The following is a 20,444-nucleotide window of genomic DNA, read 5'->3' on the forward strand; positions in this document are numbered from 1 at the left end:
TATTTCCACATTTGCAGTTTATAGAGGCAGACAGGAGACAGCGAAGCAGGTAGAGCGCAGTTAAGGAAATGCGAGCCAATCAGAATGAGTTCTGAGCAGGTGTTTAAAACAGGTTACAGGTTGGTTTTGTGATCAATACGAGTTTTGAAATATTTAAAGAGCGGGCGTGCTGGTTCTTCTTTGTTGGTGTGTCTCTGATTCTCAGTCAGGCCGAGAAGACGGAGTGTGACGTAATACAGAAACATGTAAACCTACATACATGCCACCTCTGTTGCAGGGGATGAGTGAATTTACAGATTTAAACACACACACATGAATGGTGTGAGTTCATGTACAGTGTTAAGTACAGCAGAGACACACACATCTTCCACACAGTGAGATATGGGCCTGGCTGAATAATTTCAATCTTCTTATCAGATAGAAAATATGGACAGCACTTAAAAGCTCTGAAGTGTATCACAGCTATAAATCAAGTTCACCCCCCTCCTCCTCCTGCTGTCGTCATTCTCTCCTTCCCTCTTGTATCTTCCACTCCTCCTCATCCCTCTCTCCTCTCGCTCTATCCTCAAGTTTCTCCGACTTTCCACTTGACATCCTTCTTCTCCTCGGTCACTCCCTCCTTTCACTCCTCCTCTCTCCAGTCTTTTAGGGTTAACTCTAACTGATGAGGCCACCGTGCATTGATCGTCTTTGATTAAATGGATCTTCGGCCATCTCGCTCTCTGTGGTTTATTATGAGACCCAGTGTGCTCATTACATTACAGAGAGGCAGAGGGACACGGTTACTGTTGCTACAGTGCTGCAATGCAAATAAACCCACTGCAGTCTGCATTTTAAATGCTAGAATTTCAGATTTGAAAATAATGTTTAACCTTTAACAGACCATATATAACAACCAGCCTGTTTACCATTTACTGTCATCCAGAGATGAAAACCAAAGCATTACAGCTATCACTGTTAGGACCCTGGCGTGGCTAACTAGCATAAGCATAATGCTTAGCATACCATTACTTATCCATCCATCTTCTCCTGCTGATCTGGGTCCGGGTCAAAGGGGCAGTAGACTTAGCAGAGGAGCACAGCACTAGGACATCCTGAAACACCTCATGGCAGAGACAAGGCATCCTGGTCAGTGTGGAGAAGCAGCAGATACCCTACGGAGGGTGTATCTACCCAGAGCTCATGGTAGCATGTGAGGACAGCAGATTAACCATTAAGGCTTTAGTTTCACACTCAGCTTCACCACAGCACACCAGTACAACCAGTCCACATCACCACAGAAAATAAACCTTTACATTTGATTTACAAGTTGTGCTAACAAAAATGTTTAATTAGCTAACTTCAGGTGTCGGTAAGGTATCACAGAGGCATTCAAACTGATATTAGATGATGTCTCTGTATGTGTTTACAAGCAAAGACACTTTTCAGATGATAAAATATTCCCAAATCTCGTGCAGTGATGTGGTGATGTGGTGATGTGGACTGGCTGTACTGGTCTGCTGTGGTGAAGAGAGAGCCGAGTGTGGAAGTAAAGCTGTGCAGCTATGCTGCTGTGACCAAAAGAATGAGATACAAGTGCAGCAGACTCACTGTGAGCCAGTTTTGACAGGATTGGACAGATAACTGGTCTCAATGATCCTGTTTGTTGGAGTCAGTTTTTACTGCAGGAAACCACAAAAACAGCAGCTGCACAGTTTTGCTGTTGATTTCAAACATTTCATTTAAGAATTGTTATGATGAACTTACAATAAGAGGTTTGTCATGTCACATCTGTCAAATCAGTTCTGATGATGTTTCATCTGGACACACCTTCTTCTTCCCGAGACTCCGTCAATGTCAAACCCAGAAAATGTAGTTTGCTCTCACGAACAGTAGAAACGAATGCAGTGTTCATCTAGGATCTACAGTGAGAGTGGACCGCATCTTTTTCTGGAACAAAGCAATACGCGTCAGATAACTGAGTGAAAATATAACCAGGATAAAAAACACAAACAGGAACCGAGACCAAAATTTCTCAACTTTTAAGGGTGTTTGCTTCCAGGTTTGTACAAAGTATGGATGATGTCAGAAATAATGTCATGAATACTTTTTTATTTATTCCAAATAAACTCCAGACTGCATCCTGTAAACAGAAAAAGATGAATGACTGTCTCATGTAAAACCAGACTGACTCTGTGATTTTTGAGATCAGGCCTCTGTGGGGGTTCTCGCCATCTGCTGTAGGATTTACACCTTTTCTTGTGTCTGCAGAAGCTTCTTTCTGTCGGGCTCTATGTTCGAGACCACAGTGATGCTGCTGAATGAATTCGGATAAGTATCTAAAAATCTAAAGTGCCTAAAACTAAAGCACAGTGTGTATTTGTACTGCTGTGCAGTGTAGTACAGCATGAGCAAAGGGATTAGGAGAAGTAGGTCCTGACTCCGTTCTTCCTAATCTCTGCACTCCCTTTTCACGGCAGCATGCTGTGAGCATAAACATCCAGAGCTTCCCCTCAAAAGGATGAGCAGTGCTTCTGGCAGGTACAACAAGGGAAACGCATCAGCGGGCTTTTAACAGCACACTGCATGTAGTGCGCTGACTTAAGAAGACAACAAAGTCAAGTTAAAGTGCTGCTTTGTGAGGAGATGTAGGACAAAAACATCCAGTTCACGGTCCTACGTTTCGACAAAGACAAATAAATTCATTTTTCTACACAGACACAACAAGCGTGCCGGAGAAACACTCAGACGGATAAGATGGACGTGACTGTTTGATCACTGATTTATGAAGATGTGTCCAACTCCGAGCTTCCTGAATGAGTGAAAAAAGGCAGAGTGCTTGTGCCTGTTGGGGAATAACAGAGTTGGTCATGATTGTGGGAGTTATTCACAGATGTACTTTTCCAAAACCAACAATCCAGCAAACTGGCCTGCTTCAGTCAGCATTTAGACAGATGTACAGAGAAGAAAATGCAAACGTCTCAATGGAGCCATCTTCGTTTGGAGTGGAACCGTCTGAGAGTACACACCGTTACTCCCCGTAGTTAAATAATTAGTGCTTTCCCTCCTCTGTCATACAGTTGTCGGGTTTCAGCTGACCACTTTAGCCTTTTCTAAAATAAAACTGAACAGCCAAAAGTAGCAGGACGCTGCAGGACATAAAGCTCATGTAAAGATGAGCACAACGCTGATGCAGCCGTTATAACAGATGTGTCTTCAGTGCAGCTGATATGAAGCTTGGCTCAGGTCACCAGATACTTTCAGAGCATCTTTTCTTTACACTTTAAACTCCAGAGGTGACCTCCAGGGCTGGAAATGAAGCCAGCAGCTGCAATTCCTCTACTGTCCACTAGAGGCTCCAGCAGTGAGTCAGTCTCTATAGACTCCCATGTTGAACCTTTGCAGCAGAAATAAGCATGTTTACAGCCTGATGCTGTTTTTGTCTTTATAGATAATTTCTTTCGTCACGACACCTGCAGAGGGACAGAACTCACCTGTTTAACTTGGACTGTAAACAGGATATTTTGAATATTTTTATTGAGCTGCTGGTTTTGATAAACCTGATTATTCCTGGTTGTGTTTAGCTGCTGATGGATTCGTGTGTTAAACACAATGCCTCATCTTCTCTTTCTTGGACTAAAATAAACTGTGCACTTTGTCCTCTTAGAGTGATGAAAAACGCTGCTGTGCTGTGAAGATGGAAATGATTCGCTCCTCTTCACACTCTGTGAGTGGCAGGCTGAATCCCAAACCTCCTCCTGGGTTTGTTTTCAGATGTGCCACATGTTTGGCTTCCTTTGATATTTGGCGAGCCCCCGTACGTCTCTCTGATTTTCTGCTTTGGCTTAGCATGAGCGCTGAAGGAAGATGACATTTTGTCTCAAAGACGTCAGCATCGTCTCTGTGGCTCATCCTTTTTTCAGTCTGAGAGCTCCTTCCTTCCTTCTCTTACTCTCCCCCTCGCTCTTGTTTCCTTGCTTCCTCCAATCTGTGCTTGTTGTTCTTTTAATTTACCCTCCGTCTCATCATTTCCACCTGTTCTTCAAGGAGATGTGCCTTTGCCAATGTTTAATGTGCCCTTTCAAATGAAGATAATCGAGAATTCAGTAACACTCTTCGGTGATAATGGAACCGCACTGCCTCTGGGAAACTGATGAAAGAACATTTTGCTTTTGTTTAAACATTGACCAGCGTCGTTTCTTTTTCCTGGAATCAGCGCTGTGTGCTTTATGTGTTGCAAGTTCAATCATTCTCCAAATGAGATTTCCGTGTGATAATGGAACACCTACCGACACAAAATGACTGGCTCCATGAATATAAAGCTGTGGAGAGAAAATCTTATGCGTGTCGTAAGCCATCTCATTAAAAACCAAACCAGTTGCTTTAAAAAACGCTAAAGATAAGAACAGCAAAAATGGGCACTGTTACTTTTACATGCCATGATCTGTGACCACCATCTCTTGCTCTGAAACTGAACTCAGGGCTTGTGGTTAATTTGGTGATTCTTCGGGTTTTCTCTCTGTTATTGACACAGAACTTAAAGTTAATCCCTTAATTCCATAATCCCTGATGACTCCGATGTTTAAACTGCACCATGCACTGCCCATCTGCAAGCCACTTTGCAACCCACCTCGTCCCTCTGAAACACACTGAAGTAGAATACACGAGACAAGGTTGCAGGACTCTTCACGACGATAACGAAGATGATTAGTGTTGCGAGAGGGTGTACTTAATAATCAGGCCCCATGTTATCTTAATGACCTTATAGTACCATATCACTCCATTTGACCAAGGGGTGGCTGTAGCTCAGGCGGTAGAGCAGGTCATCTATTGATCGAAAGATTCGAGGTTCGATTCCTGGCTTCCCCTAGTCTGCATTAACCCCAAATTGCTCTCTGATGCATCCATCAGAGTATGAATGTGTGTGAATGTTACTTAGAAAGCACTTAGAACAATGTGCTTGTGTGAATGGGTGAATGCATAATGCAAGTTGTGTGAAGCGCTTTGAGTGCTCAGAAGAGTAGAAAAGTGCTATATGAGAACCAGTCCATTTACCATCACTTTGCTCTCACACTGCAGGCTTACTTGTTGTTCCTAGAGTATTTAAAAGTAGAATGGGAGGCAGAGCCTTCAGTTTTCAGGCCCCTCTTGTGTGGAACCAGCTTCCAGTTTGGATTCGGGAGACAGACAGTATTTCTACTTTTAAGATTAGACTTCCCTGACCACCCTGGCATCTTTCCTGCATGCGCCCTGCACATCAACAGCACAAGCTAAAGGGTCCACACAGTTCTATAAAATACAACACCAGTGGGTTTTGATGTGTTAGTATGTGATCAGCTGAGACAAGAATGTGTTAATAGTAAATAAGCTGGTGTGCTCACTCAAAGCAGCAGTAACAGGACATTTGTCACCCTCACCCTTCTCTTTCTTCTCATTCGACAGGACGAGCCCAAAGAAACTGCTGTCCTTTCTCATATCTTCTGCTCTCTCTGTTGTCTCATATCTCTTCGCCCACAAACTCCGACCTCATCAAAGACACTTCTTTGTCCCCCACCTCCCAGGTAAATTCACCTGTATCGAGGCTCGTTTCCACCTGGAGCGTCAGATGGGTTACTACCTGATCCAGATGTACATCCCCTCTCTGCTCATAGTCATATTGTCCTGGGTTTCCTTCTGGATCAACATGGACGCCGCGCCCGCCCGGGTGGGCCTGGGCATCACCACCGTGCTGACCATGACCACGCAGAGCTCCGGTTCAAGAGCGTCTCTGCCCAAGGTGAGGACAAATCACTCGTTATTGTAGTCTGCTTGGACTTCATGAACATACCTTATTTCTAATTCATTTATTCCTGGACTCTTAGAGAGCAGCTTTGCATGATTCACAGTTTAAAATAATCCTTTCTCAGTGCTTGTCTGAAACAAGCTGTTTTAGCTCCTCCCCCTTACAATGACCTTCCATCTGATTGTCTTCCCCTTCCATATGGAAGGTATTAACAGCAGGAGGGTGCAGCTTTTACACTCATAGCCAGGTGCCTGAGAATACAATAATATCATATAGACGTCATACAGAGGTACGAGTAGAAAGAAACTGTAACGCTTGAGGTTTTGGCTCATTATTGGAAACTGGAACAGCAGACAGGAAATAAGAAACAGCAGAACGGAGCCACTTTAAAGGTTTGTATTCCTTAACCCTGTAACATTTCACAGGGTTGTGTGATTTTTTGAGACCTCTGTGTCATTAATTATTTTTTTTCCTAAAAACTGCAAAAATACATAAAAATAATAATAAATAAAAACATTTAAAAAAAACCCATAAAACTCCTATATCAAGAATTTTATTCATATGATAGCTTGTAATGATGACATACAAGAAAGCCGCAGGATAATCACAGAATTAGCTATTTTATGCCTTTTATGTTCCGGTCCAGTGTTTATAATAAGCTAATATTCTACTGCTTCTTCTTCAGTACTTAACTCTGTATAAAGACAGAAACAAAATCATCTTATTCCTGTGATGAACTTTCAGGTTTGAGCTGATAGTTTATCCGTAAGCTTATTTTCACATCTGTTGACTTTTACCTTTACAGATATTGTTTTTCATCCGTCACACCCCCAAAAACACCAAAACAAAGTAAAATATGAAGCAACGGCAGGAAGAATTTGTATGCATGACGTGCCGTTTAATGACAGATGTCTTTTCATCCCTGTTGGAAGGAAGGCCTACAGCTTTTTCTGATAATTAAGGGACATAAATGACAGAGGCAGTGACAAAGACGATGTAGACAGAGAGGAATTAATTGAAGAAAAGTTGGAATGAAGGGAAAAGATAAATCAATGGGAGGGAAAGAAAAATTTCCTTTTCCCTGACAAATTAGAGACAGAGTGGAGGGAAGTCGAGAGGCAGACAGATGGAGGGATGAAAGAAGGAAGAATTTAAAAAAAGACCTTTAACAAAGAAGGTTCAAGGAGACAAAAATGGAGACAATATGTTTTAGAAAGCGAGAGGAATCTTTTACTGTCAGGGATTTTCAGATTAAAGTGAAAAAATGGTCAGGGTCTGCGTGAGCTAGTAGGATTGTATAATTACGTCCAGGAAAGCTGTAATCCCCAACACAAACACACACACACATATACACACTCTGTTGACATTAGGTGCTTCATGCGCTCTAAAAATTGAACAAGTGAACCATGATTCCTCTGCAGTTCAGCTGTCACAATAATGATCACACAGCACAGCTGAGCTTAGGTGGGCATGCTGCTCCCTCTCTCACACACACACACAGACACACAGTGTTCTGTGAGTGTTCTCACAGTGTTCTGTGTGCGATTGATAGCAGACACACACACACACACACACACACATATGGCTCTCTTCAGATGTTTCTGCTGCAGCTTGTCAGATCAGAGCAGATGGAAGTGGACACGAGGCGAGATCTCTGCTCAGCTGATCATGCTGTCCATATACAGCACAGTACACACACAGTATGACTCTCTCCACGTCTACTTATCGTACCATTATTGGGACACATGTTGTTGTACCCTCTAAGCCCCAGCCACAGACCTGGGGCGGCTGCAGTTCACCTGTAGCAGTGGACTTTCAGAGAGGGGCTGACTTCACTGATTCAGATCAGGGCGCTCTCATCTCAGGGCTGCAGATCCTTTTTGTGAGAAAGTACAGACGTCGCAGAAATATGCAGGCGTTTCCTTCGGTTCTGCTGCTGCCAGGATACAAACAGCGGCTATGAGCGTTACGGCCCCAACCGAAAGACAAGGAACCAGGAGAGGTGGGGTTGGCGTAAGCTTCTCAGCAAAACCGACTGCACGCCTCTGTCTCCACGTCTTCACTTTTATTTCCTTTGCCTTCTCTGCTCAGTTAGTTTTAAGCCCCTGAAAAATGTCTGATCAGGTTTAGGAACAGCTTGAATACATAATAACCCAGCGTGTTGTGACACGTGCGTTTAAATTTCTGAACAAGCATCCCTCTGTGGGGAGCCAGGACCAAGACCTCAGTACCAGGTTATGAAAACTTTGAGCCCCTTCTCTGACACATCAGGGATGATAACTGGCTGTGTGGAAACTACATCCTTCTTTAGTATTTATGATGATATTTCTTTTCTGTCTCTCAGTGAAGAAAGGATCGATGCATTGACCTTCTGACAGGGAGCTCAGTTGCGTGATGCTGCATGCATGAACAGCTGATGCCCCGTCAGAAACCTTCAGTCCAGTCGTGACTCGATGCTGAGGAAGCCCCTCTCAGAGTTCTCAGAGTGCTGCTGAGTCAGCAGAACTGTGCTGGAAATCTGAACAGGTGAAGGATGACTGCGGGGAGATCTGTTATTAATCCAAGTTTAATGTCAACTTTGGTGAAATTAAAAAAGAAGGATGGTCAGATTATCTTACATTACAGATTAGCACAGAAAAAAACATCATCTGTTCAGTACTGAAAGATGATCTTTCCATCCATCATTCCCACATTTTCCCGTTCCATGCACGTTGTATTCCACTAGCCCACTTCTCAGTTTGTCCTCTCATCCTGAAGACTTGATATGGAGCTTGCTGATCGGGCCACATATGAACCGGTATGCTTCAGTTATCTGTCGCTTTTATCAGGATGAGGTTAGCCTGGGGACATTTTGTAGATGCGTGAAAGGATTGAAACTCCAATCTGTTGTTCCCAAGTGTTCACACTAGACTATCCAGCTACTCTACTCACGTGCCCCAAACGATTTCCAAGCTACCCCATGCCTTGAATCCCTCTGTGAGTGGGTCACACAAAGACGGGTAGAAGCTAGGCGTTGCCTCCACCCACACGGGCTACGTCAGCAGTACGTCACTGTGCTGTGCTGACCACGTTCCTCTCTCACGCTGATGTCACAGCAATGGAGGGTGCTATCTGGGCCAAAACAACCATGTCTGATGCCTGAGTTTTAGGCTCCTGTGGATTATTCTTACACACATTTTTACCTCGTTATTTCAACCTGTGGAAACATTCAATGCAATATGATTATGGCAGAAAATAAGGGAAAATCCCCCCTCAGTATTCCAGACACTTGCTCAGTCTGTCAGCACTTTCAGCTCACGGCCCGCCACTACTTCTTCTTCTTCTTCTTTTTTGATCCTTGCCCTGTGAAGCATGAGTACAGTAACGCCGCTTAAGCTGCTCAGCAGGTCACTACTGCTCAGTTTGTCTGTCAGGAGCTTTCAGCCTCACACAGATCATACTGCAGCACCGAGCTAACAGTCGCCTGTGGACACAGTAAAAACACACGAGTCACTCTCAGGATGTAGAGCGTGAGTTTAGTGTGCTTCAGTCCTGCCAGATTTCATAGCTAAGCAGAGTCTGCGAGAGCTAATTTAAGAAATCTGTACCAGCAGCATAAGGAAAACTGTGGTCACTCATAACGCTTCATGTTGGCAGTAAAACAAAAACAGCATCAGGAAATAAAGTGTTGTCCAACAGTGTGGTGCAGACTCTCTCTCCATCTGCTTCATTTACCTCGCTTAATGCTCTGCCTTCCCAGAATCAGCACCAGAGAAGGCACTATTTTAGAGAAGGGGTCATTCAAAAGCTTCTTTTACTTCTGGATCTGCCCAAGTTTATGAACATAACCATACAGTCCAAAATAAAGCAGCACAGGAACCAAAGCTGACCTCTAAAATCGTCCATGCTGATTTTATGAGTATGTATGAAAAGGTAACGTGTGTGCTGGGCAGGATTTGAAGATTGTTTCTACTGCTTCACACAAAGGAGGAAAAGCTTCTTTCAGTGTCTGTGAAATCATTTTTGTGGGAGAGTCATCCCCGTCTCTCTGGCTGGATGACCATCACCACTGAGCGTTGAGGCCTCTCGGCAGCTCGGGGAGGGAGTCGCTCAGGCGTTCGAAGATAAACGTTTTCATGAACGGCACAAACGAGCACGAATCACAGCGAGGTCGAACGGCGATGATAAGCACTCTGTGTTTGTGTAAAGTGATCCAAAGTCATAGTTTAATTGGATTTTAAACGGCTGATTGTGGGCTTCCTCTCTGCGAGACAGACCAGGTTCTCCCTCTCAGGCTGCACGCTGTAATTGCGTTTGGAGATGAAGAGTTGTAATGACAGGCCGGGCGAATGCACTCGAATAAAGGTACTTGGCGGGCAGATAGCAATCATACAATGATCCAACCAGACTTCATTTAGCCCGTGTTATCTGGACAGTCCTCGCCCTGGCCGTCTTGCTGTAATTTCACTGGTTCTGTGAGCTAGTTGGGCCCAGTGTTGTGTTTTACGTGCACCTGGCTGTGCATGCAGTCAGGTAAATTTAATAATGTAGTGAAAGCACCTTAACCTCGTAGTCTAAGCTCAAGACAGTGGAAATACCTTTACACGTATGCCTTTATTGCGATAAAGATACAGAGCATCACTCATTCCTGTGCACTCAGATATTGCAGACAAATGTATAAATGAGTACAGATTATCAGACCACTATGAAATTAAAGTATTTTAATGTATTTGGATGCTTAGATTATTTTACTTTTGCACACAGAAATCAAATTATTTCGCAAAAAACAAAAACTACCAGGGTAATGATTACCCCTGAAGCTAACAGTCCATTTAGCTGGACAACAGCCTGCAGTCATCTACTGCAGTCTTCACTCCTCTCCTCAGTAATCCCAGCCTGTTCTTCTTGGGAGAACCTCTCGGGCTCAATGAAAAGGTCAGTTTTTCAGGAGCAATAATATTCACCCTGTTCACTGTTGTTTTTTCTGAAATCATTCTGCTATTGTGTGCAAACTGGAAACATTTATGCTTTCTGAAGGAAACCAGTATGTTTATAAAATCCTTTTCCTCTGTTAAAAAGCACTTCGCCAAAATCTGCACATTTCATTGGGGAAACAGCTTATTTGGATTTTTAGGTCGTTTGTTTGAGTGACCAGGGGAAGCTCTATAAGAACGGCGTATTGCTTCAACAATAGCTTACACTGATCGGTAACACTTACTAAAGTCCCAGTGCCCTGCTGCCAGATAAAAACATACACCAACCATAACTTGACTGCCATAATTCAGTTCAGTTTTATTTATACAACGCCAAATATAAGCGACAACAACAGTCACCTCAAGGCGCTTTATCCTGTAAGGTAGACCCTACAATAATACATACAGAGAAAACCCCAACAATCATATGACCCCCTGTGAGCAAGCACTTTGGCAACAGTGGGAAGGAAAAACTCCCTTTTAACAGGAAGAAACCTCCGACAGAACAAGGCTCAGGGAGACGCGGGGCCATCTGCTGCGACCGGTTGGGGTGAGAGAAGGAAGACATGATAAAAGACATGCTGGGGAAGATAACTCTGAATATTAACGGCCCCACAAATTGTTGCAGTCTTTGATTTAACCTCCTAAGACCCGAAGTCTTCCGTGGCATGCCTTTTTAATTACTCTTTGATCTTTGGGCATATTGGGACCCGATGAATGTAAAAGCAAAGAATTACCTTTTTTTTTTTTTTTTTACCTGATTTTTGTTTCTAAAAGAAATGAGATCCACATATGATAATATTTGTTTAAAATTTCGATAGAACAGTGGCAGTATATTGTCCTCGTAAGTGGATATTAGGCCGCTGTAGGGCAAGGTTTAGTATTTTGGTCTAGACAACCCAAAATGTAATGTCCACATATGTGGACGCCAGGTCCTAGGAGGTTAAATACACACTGTCACCCATCAGTCAGTGAACATCTGTTGTGAAACCTCGAGTTGAGGGGTGCAGCCAGCTGTGGTCACAGTCCAGTGATCATACCCTGGTTTATCTTTCTGTCCTAATAATGATTTTAACTTATCAAATTTACTGAAAGTAGCTGAGCTGAAAGTATGATAAAGTATGGCGAGTGTTTACTGAGATCAGGTTAGCAGTAGGCTCAGTTTCTGACTTTGATACAAGCAGAGGACACACGGGTTCACTTTTTCCTTTTCAGACTTTATGCATTAAAGTCTTTTTGGAGGGTAAATGAAACATTATAAAATAAAGTGGAAAAATTAGCAGAAAATACCAAATTTCAAACGAAGGGAGCGTCTCCTGAGATCTAAAACCACAGAGCTGAAAATAAAAAATAATGTATTTGTTTCCACATATATCATCTGATTTATGCACTCATTGTCAGTACAATGACTGCATAAATCATACTTATCTGCATCAGTTACAGCAATAAATGTTCCTTTATGAACGCTTATTTTCATGTCGCAGGAGCATCATTTGGTGTAAATTGGTCATTTGAGAAAACATTTGGAGTTTAAAGTCATGAACTGAAAATGAAGCCGACTTTACAAACTTTCTCTAATCGACTGCCTCCAGCCTCAAACCAAACAGGGTGAAATGATCTTTAGATGCTCGTTAGATTTTATTAGGGTTTCTTTTTTTTATCAGCAAGTCAGACACGACGCACAGAGACCCTCTGACGGCCTCTTCTTTCCCATCTCCACTAACAGGTGTCGTACGTAAAAGCCATCGATATCTGGATGGCCGTCTGTCTGCTGTTTGTGTTCTCGGCCCTGCTCGAGTACGCCGCCGTCAACTTCATCGCCCGCCAGCACAAGGAGCTGCTGCGCTTCAGACGGAGGCGACGACACATGAAGGTGAGCCGCCTTGAGCGTCCATGGCACGGCCTCACCTTTAAATTCATGCATTTTTACATCTCCGCACCGAGTCTGTCCTTCATGCAGAACTCTGATGAGTTATATTCAAGACTTAGAATTTGTTCATATCACAGAGGTGTCTCTGAATAATCATAAAATTAATACGAATCATTTTGGGCTTCTGCTTTTTGTTCTTGACCTGATTTGGATTAACAGAAAGGGATCTTTGGAGAGGAAATATGAAACCAAAGTTGTTTTATTGATGGTCAGTTATTTCACCAGTCCCAGCACGAACCAAAGCACGAGAGAAACTAATATTTTAGATCTACAAATGTGCAGTTTTTACAGATAAAAATGGAAACTCACTTTCAACGCAAGAAAACAGTGTGTGTGTGTGTGTGTGTGTGTGTGTGTGTGTGTGTGTGTGTGTGTGTGTGTGTGTGTGTGTGTGTGTGTGTGAGAACATCAAAATCCCAGCTCTCCTCCATCCTCAGGCCTTCTGAAAAATTCACGGCGTGTTTGATATTAGCTTTTTCGCAGGCAACGCTCGTCATCACCGGGCAGAAACACAAAGCATCAATGTTTGATGGGCAGAGAGCCGAGAATGATTAAAGGCTGAGCCGCGGAGCAAACACAGACGAGGCTCATAATGGATCCACGATGTAAAAGAGAAGAAAGCACACATTAAAAAAGAAACTCTGCTGAGCTCTCAAACTTTTGTTTGTGGAAATGCAGCAGTCAGAACAAACAGTGCCGAGTGTGCTGCAGGGTTTTTGTGTGTCTGTGACATCACGTGCTTTTCATCCAGGTAGCCTTGGAAAAATCATCCCAGCGTGTTTCATTGATTTCTGCTCAGATTAAACACGTGTGGTCAGTAATCAATCAGAAAACCACATCCTCTGCTTACAGATGTTCATATACAGATGTCCCATTAGTTAATCTGAAGAAAGTCAAACCTTTAACAAGTATGCTAACAAACATTACAGACATTTTTTTTATTTATTAAAACAGTAAGCCACGTAGAATAAACAAACTAGTGTTTATTTTTACGTCTGAGTATTAATCCATCCATTCGCAGCTTCCTGGTGTTGTTAAAAAATAAAATGTTGAGCTCTTGTAGGAAGTGACACGTATAAAATCTGCCCCAGGAGCTGGCTACAATTTGGGAGAGCCTGTGAAAAACATACAACACTGATTAGATGTTTTTATCACTAAGAGGTGGATAATCACATCAGCAGCCTTCGTCTTTCTTTGTTCTGACATCACTGTGAAGTCAAAAACAAATAACTCCCAAAACAGTCTCCATTTTTCATTAACTGTCAAACTGCCTAAAAACATCTCTTCTGATGAAACGAAGATAGAGTGGAGACCTGAAAATGTGTCGCTTTATTTAATTCCTCAACACTGTTTTTGGATATTTGGTTAAAATGACAACGCACAAAGTCAAATTTCCCCCGGAGGACAGTTCAGACGTATCAGAGCCTTTTTTTCTTCTTTGCCTTCTCTCTGCTACTTTCTTAGGTTAGCTTTTATCTTTGCAGCATTTAATCAATCAATCCTATATGTCCAGTTGGATTTATCAGCGCCCGGCTGCTGTATTGAATAAAGAGTAAAGCTGTCAGCCCTGCGGGGAGCTGAAGTGCTGCTTGACAGTGAAACTAGTGGTTTGTGTGGGTGAAGGGCAGGGAAATGCAAACGCCCACAAGAAATGCAACATCGTGCCTGCAGTAAACAATCCATACAGCACCCATTGTGTGTGTGAGAGAGAGATTGTATCGTTATAGCTGGTGAGCATGCATGAATGCATCCGTGGGGGCTGTCGTGCGTTTTGCTGTTGTAGGGCATGTGTTTGTGCTCGCTACTCCTGGAGCTGCCTGATTGAGTCTGACATGCTTTAGCGTGTGAGCGTGTGGTCATGTATTTATGAGGACCTTGTGTCCTCGCGGGGTGACGGAGGTCCTGCCCAGTGAGGCCGTTGCGTTGTAGACATAAGAGCAAGATTAGACTGTCAGTTTCAGAATGAAGGTAATCACGATTTAGGCTGGACATGCAGAAAAAGGCGGGTTTAAGACGTTTGCATTAAAAAAAGTTAATGTTATTAGTGATCATTATTATTAATACTAAAGAGCCTTAATGCATGTTTTTGTGGGTCGGTTCAGTTTTATTTAAATACCACCAAATAACAACAATAGTCGCCTCAGTCGCCTTGTGCTGTAGAATAAAGGTCCTACAGTAATACAGAGAAAACCCAACAATCAGACGAACACCTATGAGCAAGTGCTCGGCAAAAGAGGGAAAGAAAATCTCCCTTTTAACAGGAAGAAACCTCCAGCAGAACCAGGCTCATGGAGGGGTGGCCATCTGCTGCGAAGGGTTGGTGGTGAGGGGATTCAATTCAATTCAGTTTTATTTATATAGCGCCAAATTACAACAACAGTTGCGTCAAGGCGATTTATATTGTAAGGTAGATCCTATAACAATACATACAGAGAAAAACCCAACAATAATATGACCCCCTATGAGGAATCACTTTGGGGTTCAGGGAGGGGCGCCCATCTGCTGTGAAGGGTTGGGGGTGAGGGGATGAGGACAGGACCTTGAAAAGATACCTGACCTGAACCGGGCCTGTTGTGTATTTCCTTGTTTTTTTTAATCATGTACCGACTGTTCTACAGGTTTCCAATGATAAAGCTTCTGTTTGAGTCTACATCCCTAAAGTTTATCATTCTGATGAAAGTCTGCAGGGGTCATGTAAATCCATTAAAAACCATCATCGAGACCAGCACTCGTTTTTCCTGCAGATTTCTTAAAATAGACAGTGAGCTGCCGTGGTGGAGGTTTGGGCTCACTGCCTCTATCAGATTCCAAGAATAAGAACATGAAGCAGGAAATTACCATAATGTTTAACAAACATATGGAAACAGAGCTCTGAGGACTCTGACTGACCCACCTCTGCTCCAGGATCTCAGGCTGTAGTCAGAAGTCGGCCCAAAGTCAGAATGTAAAATCAGTGTAAGACCTTTCTTTGAGCGCACCTGAAAGTATGATGTCATCCCGTGATGTCACGCTTTCTACAAAAAAGCAAACAAATGTTTAACCCATAATCTCAGGAGCAAAAGTTCATATCATTCGACCTTCACGGAGGAGGATCGAGGGGGAGGGGGGGAGGGATTTTAGTGTGGCTTTCCAAACTCAGGAGGAAACTTCAGCATATATAAAAATGTCTGACCCACAAGCAAACAGCGGTATTCCCAAATGAACCCCACTAACGGAGTGTGATTGAATCCTCCCTCCACAGAAATCTCAGTCCACAAAGGCACCGTGAGGGAGAGAGAGAGGGATGGGAGGCCGGTCTGTGGGAATATAGAAAAATAATCCAAAATAAAATATATAAATCTTAAATCCCATTGTGGTAATCGCCAATCCCCCTGAGCAGCGATGGGAGGTGAAGAGGTAGATTAGCAGTCCGGCTGCCGCTGCACTTTCCAGGGAATCAGACACTCACCCCTCTCTCGGCCCTCGAGTCCACAGAGAGAGTGAAAGAGGACCGCAGGCTCAGGACTGACCCACATCTGCAACACCAAACCTTTTGCATACGTTTGTTTTATCTCACACTCTCTGTGTGGCCCTGCAATGGAAGCGGGGTGAATTTAGGCCACGTTATGCAATTTGAGCCTTGTACACGGCAGCCCGTCTGTCGGTCTTCCTGCCTTTACATCTGGCCATTCGGAATCCTTAATATTTATTTTAAGCTTGTATTACAAAATAGGTGAATTCATGTTCTGGTGTTCTTATATAACATCATTTGTTTTTCAGTTTTTGTGTCATGTTGTGTAGTCGGGTTTTTGTTGAGGTTGTCTGAGGTGACCCTTCAGTCACCAAAAATCCTCTAATGTCATTTAACAGTTGATGTCTCTGCAGTGAGCGCAGAGTTTTGTATTTTCTTATATAAAAAAGTGTTTATTACATTCATCACCAAGAAAATGTAAGAATCATAAAGTGGAGGGAAAAAATATGTTAGCATGTATCAGCCTGCTTAGAAAGTGGGCGACTATAAAGTTATCCATGCAACAGTCTCTTCTGCATTTTCACACCACAGCCAAAGGTTTAAATAAAGGAAGATTCATGTGGGAATAGGATACTGAAAAATATCAAAATTACAACAATTTCTATATTAAAAACAGAACTAGGCTGTTATTTTTAACTATTTTGGTGTCACTAATATTATAAACTACAGTAAATCAGCCTGTTTTAATTCAGTTTGCAAACATGTCATATTTGTTTAAACACATCACAAAGACTTTCTGCTGGAAGTCAGATTTAAAAAGTTTAAAAGTTTCATTTTTGGAGATATACGTCCAGAGTTAAAATGTTTCTCTGTGCTCACCTTTAATCCAAATCTTATATATTTTTCAAACAAAACTTTCTGAAAGAATTTTCATACACAGAAAGGTACCTGATTAATTGTAGACATATTACAGTATATGAAAAGTATGCAGGGACAATGAATATCTGAATAAATCAGTCAGTGCTTTATTCAGAGCTCAAAGCTTTAGTGACAAACGGCTTATTAAATACATCCGAACTGCTACCAAAGTAATGTTGGCGAGCTTTACAGAAAACAACTCCGGGATCAGTCAACTCATTTTGCGAGTACAGTAACCTGGGATACCACTGGTCGATATTTTCTGGATGTCCACCATCTATATTGTTTTAAACTCCATCCTGGAAGGATGAAGGTCAGCTCCTCCCAGATCTTGATCTCGTCTTATTGGCCTCTTGTTGAGTGGAGTCGGACCGAGCCAGCCAAACAGCCTGAACTCAGCGGCCTGAACTCGGTGGCCTGAATCCCACAGCCATAACCCAATGGCCTGAACCCGATTTCCCAAACCTGGAGACCTTAACCTGACAGCTTAACCAGCTTAACCTTAACCAGTGGCCTTAACCTGGCATCCTGAATCCGACAGACAGCCTGAACCCAGCGACCTGAACTGGGCAGCTTGAATTTTATGGTCTGAACGCTGACAGACAGCCTGAATCCGGCAACCTGAACCCCACAGCCGTAACCAAACCGCCTGAACCTAGCAGCGTGAACTCGACGGCCTGAACCCGACATAAGAACCCTGCCTGAAATAAAAGGTGCTTACCTAAGTCAAATATTTCAGGAGTGCACTTATGTAAATCTACTTACTCTCCACCACTTGTGCACAACTCATCTCATCACAACACCTTAACAACAAGAGGCTACAAGGACGTGTAAGGACGCAAAGAAAACAGAGATCAATTCGAGGTATTTGCATTTAAAGCAGGATTTTGCTGAGAGGTCTGCATAATTTGGTGGAAATGGAGGAATTCTTCAAAAGTATAAAACAACTTAAAATTCAGCTCCTTGGGTCTTTTTACTTTATTTCAGGCACAATAAAAATGGAATAAAATGATCCCTTAATAAATGTATGAGCACCCTCAATAAGATCATCACCATTAATCCCGACCGCTGTGAAGGAAATCTGATGACAACGAAGCCCCGTCGGCACACAGCGAGTGAGAGGCGTTCAGTCCTTGGGCGTCACTCGTTCTTAATTAACCTCTCTGGCCAGTGCTTCTAATGTGACTCTAATGTGATCCACAGCCCTCCATTACGGCTGCGAGAGGGCTATCAGTCAGGTTTAAGCTCGCTGCAGAGGAAACTGTCACCGCTGCGCTCCAGCACGCCTAAACCTCACTAACACAGGACTGCTCGATCAAATCTAAATTCCAGCTGAGATGTAAAAATAACCGCAATCTAACCATGATTATAACCTGGTGTTTTAGAAGCCCAGTCATTAGCACAGTTAAGTCCTGTCCTCATATATTTACTGCATTTGCTGTCCCAGATATTGTGATGTGATTCGATGATAGGGTCTTTTGTATTACTGTAGTCTTTACCTTACAGTATGAAGCACCTTGAGGCAACTGTGATGTGGAAATAAATAAAACTGAATGAATGAAATGAAATGTACGATAGCTTCAGGTCATCACTGATGATCATATACACCTCAGGCTGTCTACTTGTCAGGAAGTGACTATGGCTGGATTAAAGGGTGATGTGTTAAGTAATTAGCTAATGCTTCCTACCTGCATTAGACAGATAAGCCTGTTATGCTAAGGCTTTAGGGAAAACAATGGTTGGAGTCTGCAGCACAGCCTAAATGATTGTGACTATGTGTGATGAACTTACCTGGTCACTTTGAGGATAGCAACCAGGTCTGTAACTTTGGCGATCCAATATGGAGACTTAAATAAGCTAGAGTCAGCCTGCTATCAGTTTATCTGTCATAAATCAGCGATTAACTGTGATAAATTAACAAAAATCACAAATCTGTTGAATTTCTGTTACATAGAAACGAACTACATTCAGAACCTCACAGAGAGAAACAGAAGTTCCTCCACAATAGTGACAAGAGAGTCCTTACTGCAGAACGGCCATCCAACTGACCTAAAAAAACTAGAATACGAGTTCCACTAATCAGCTGGGACCTCGTCTCTCTGTGTCGGACTGAGATTGCTTGGAGACAGGTTGCCTCCCACTAGGTGTTATTCCACTTAAAATTCTGAAAGTGTGACATGTTCCAGGGAAGGCGTTTGCCAACCAGTTACAGGAGAACACAAAACTCTGGTAAGATAAACAACTTCCTTACGCCAAACAGAGGCTCTTAGTATTGCTGTTGTTGAGTTGTGTTATTATACCTCTGTTAATATAACAGAGGTATAATATACTTTTATTTTGGACAGAGATTAATTTCCATGATAATCCAGAGCTGCTGGAAAACACTCTGTTAGTGCTAATTAATATACAAATGAAAAACTAGAATTTCACTAACGAAAACAAGAGTTAAAGGCAAGATCACTAAGCAAAATAAAATGTAAAATGATTGGTTTAAAAATCCTTCTAAAGACATTACAAGCATTGGTTTCACCCGTGTTTCCTCTACAGGTACCACAAACTGGTTGGAATTATCTACAGGGACCAAACCAGTTTGTGTATCAGGCTGTAAACACGTTTATTTCTGCTGGAAGGTTTTAACACGGGAGTCTATGAGGGCTGACTCACTGCTGCCCCTTCTGGTCATTAGAGGTTTTGGCTTCTTAGTTTGATTAAACTTTGAGGTGTGACTGCCAAACAGGTGCCCTCGCTAGTCTAGAACTAGTTTTCTCTGAGCTTATTCGTACAGATGTTCAGAGCATCTTGCTGCATTAGCATGAAAATTAGTGCATCACTTCCAAGCACTGACAGCAGCAGCTTATAAGGTCACAGTAAAAACTTCACAATCAGCGGAGGGCCAGCTGGCACATACACAGAGGCACATATGTGACACCAGTGCACTCGTACGTGTGCTCAGTCAGTGCCGTGACACTCGGGCCGGTCCAGAGCGAGAAGAAGCAGGATTCAGATGTTGCTCGCACATATAAACCTTCGTATTGGGACACGTGAGGATCTGTGGTATGAGTTAAATACACTTCTTGAGGGGTTCCTGTCATCTAGTGGAGTGATTCCTTTCTGAAAGAGAATAACCATCTGTGCTGACTTTAGCCCTAATATACATTAGCTGTGTTTTAAGGTAATTACAATGGTGAGCACATGCCTTCCTCTAAGTGTGGTAATTGTCGTAGGACGGTACATTGTAATGGATTAGAGTAATTATTCCCCAGAGCAGTTTGTTTCCTGCCATTCTGGCTGCAGCAGAGATGAAGCGCTATGAGCTGCAGCTGAGTACAGTTGGAAGCCGCTGCAGTCGGAGTGAACAATGTCCTCGAGGACTTTGTGGCTGTTATGCAACTATTGAGATGCATGCTGTAAAAGTGCTTTGAAGCATCAAGT

The 20,444-nt window shown here is 42.8% G+C and overlaps 1 protein-coding gene across 1 annotated transcript in view; it reads left to right on the forward strand.

Moving 5' to 3' along the window:
• glra1 (glycine receptor, alpha 1) overlaps positions 1–20,444 on the forward strand; it is a 125,308-nt gene that overhangs the window by 88,607 nt on the left and 16,257 nt on the right. The window contains exons 7-8 of the mRNA XM_080901733.1: positions 5,541–5,755; positions 12,440–12,586. Of these exons, the coding sequence (XP_080757859.1) occupies positions 5,541–5,755; positions 12,440–12,586 (362 nt within the window). The remainder of the gene's footprint in view (positions 1–5,540; positions 5,756–12,439; positions 12,587–20,444) is intronic.

This window comes from Rhamphochromis sp. 'chilingali', assembly GCF_963969265.1.
Source record: "Rhamphochromis sp. 'chilingali' genome assembly, chromosome: 13".
Classification (NCBI taxonomy): Eukaryota; Metazoa; Chordata; class Actinopteri; order Cichliformes; family Cichlidae; genus Rhamphochromis; species Rhamphochromis sp. 'chilingali'.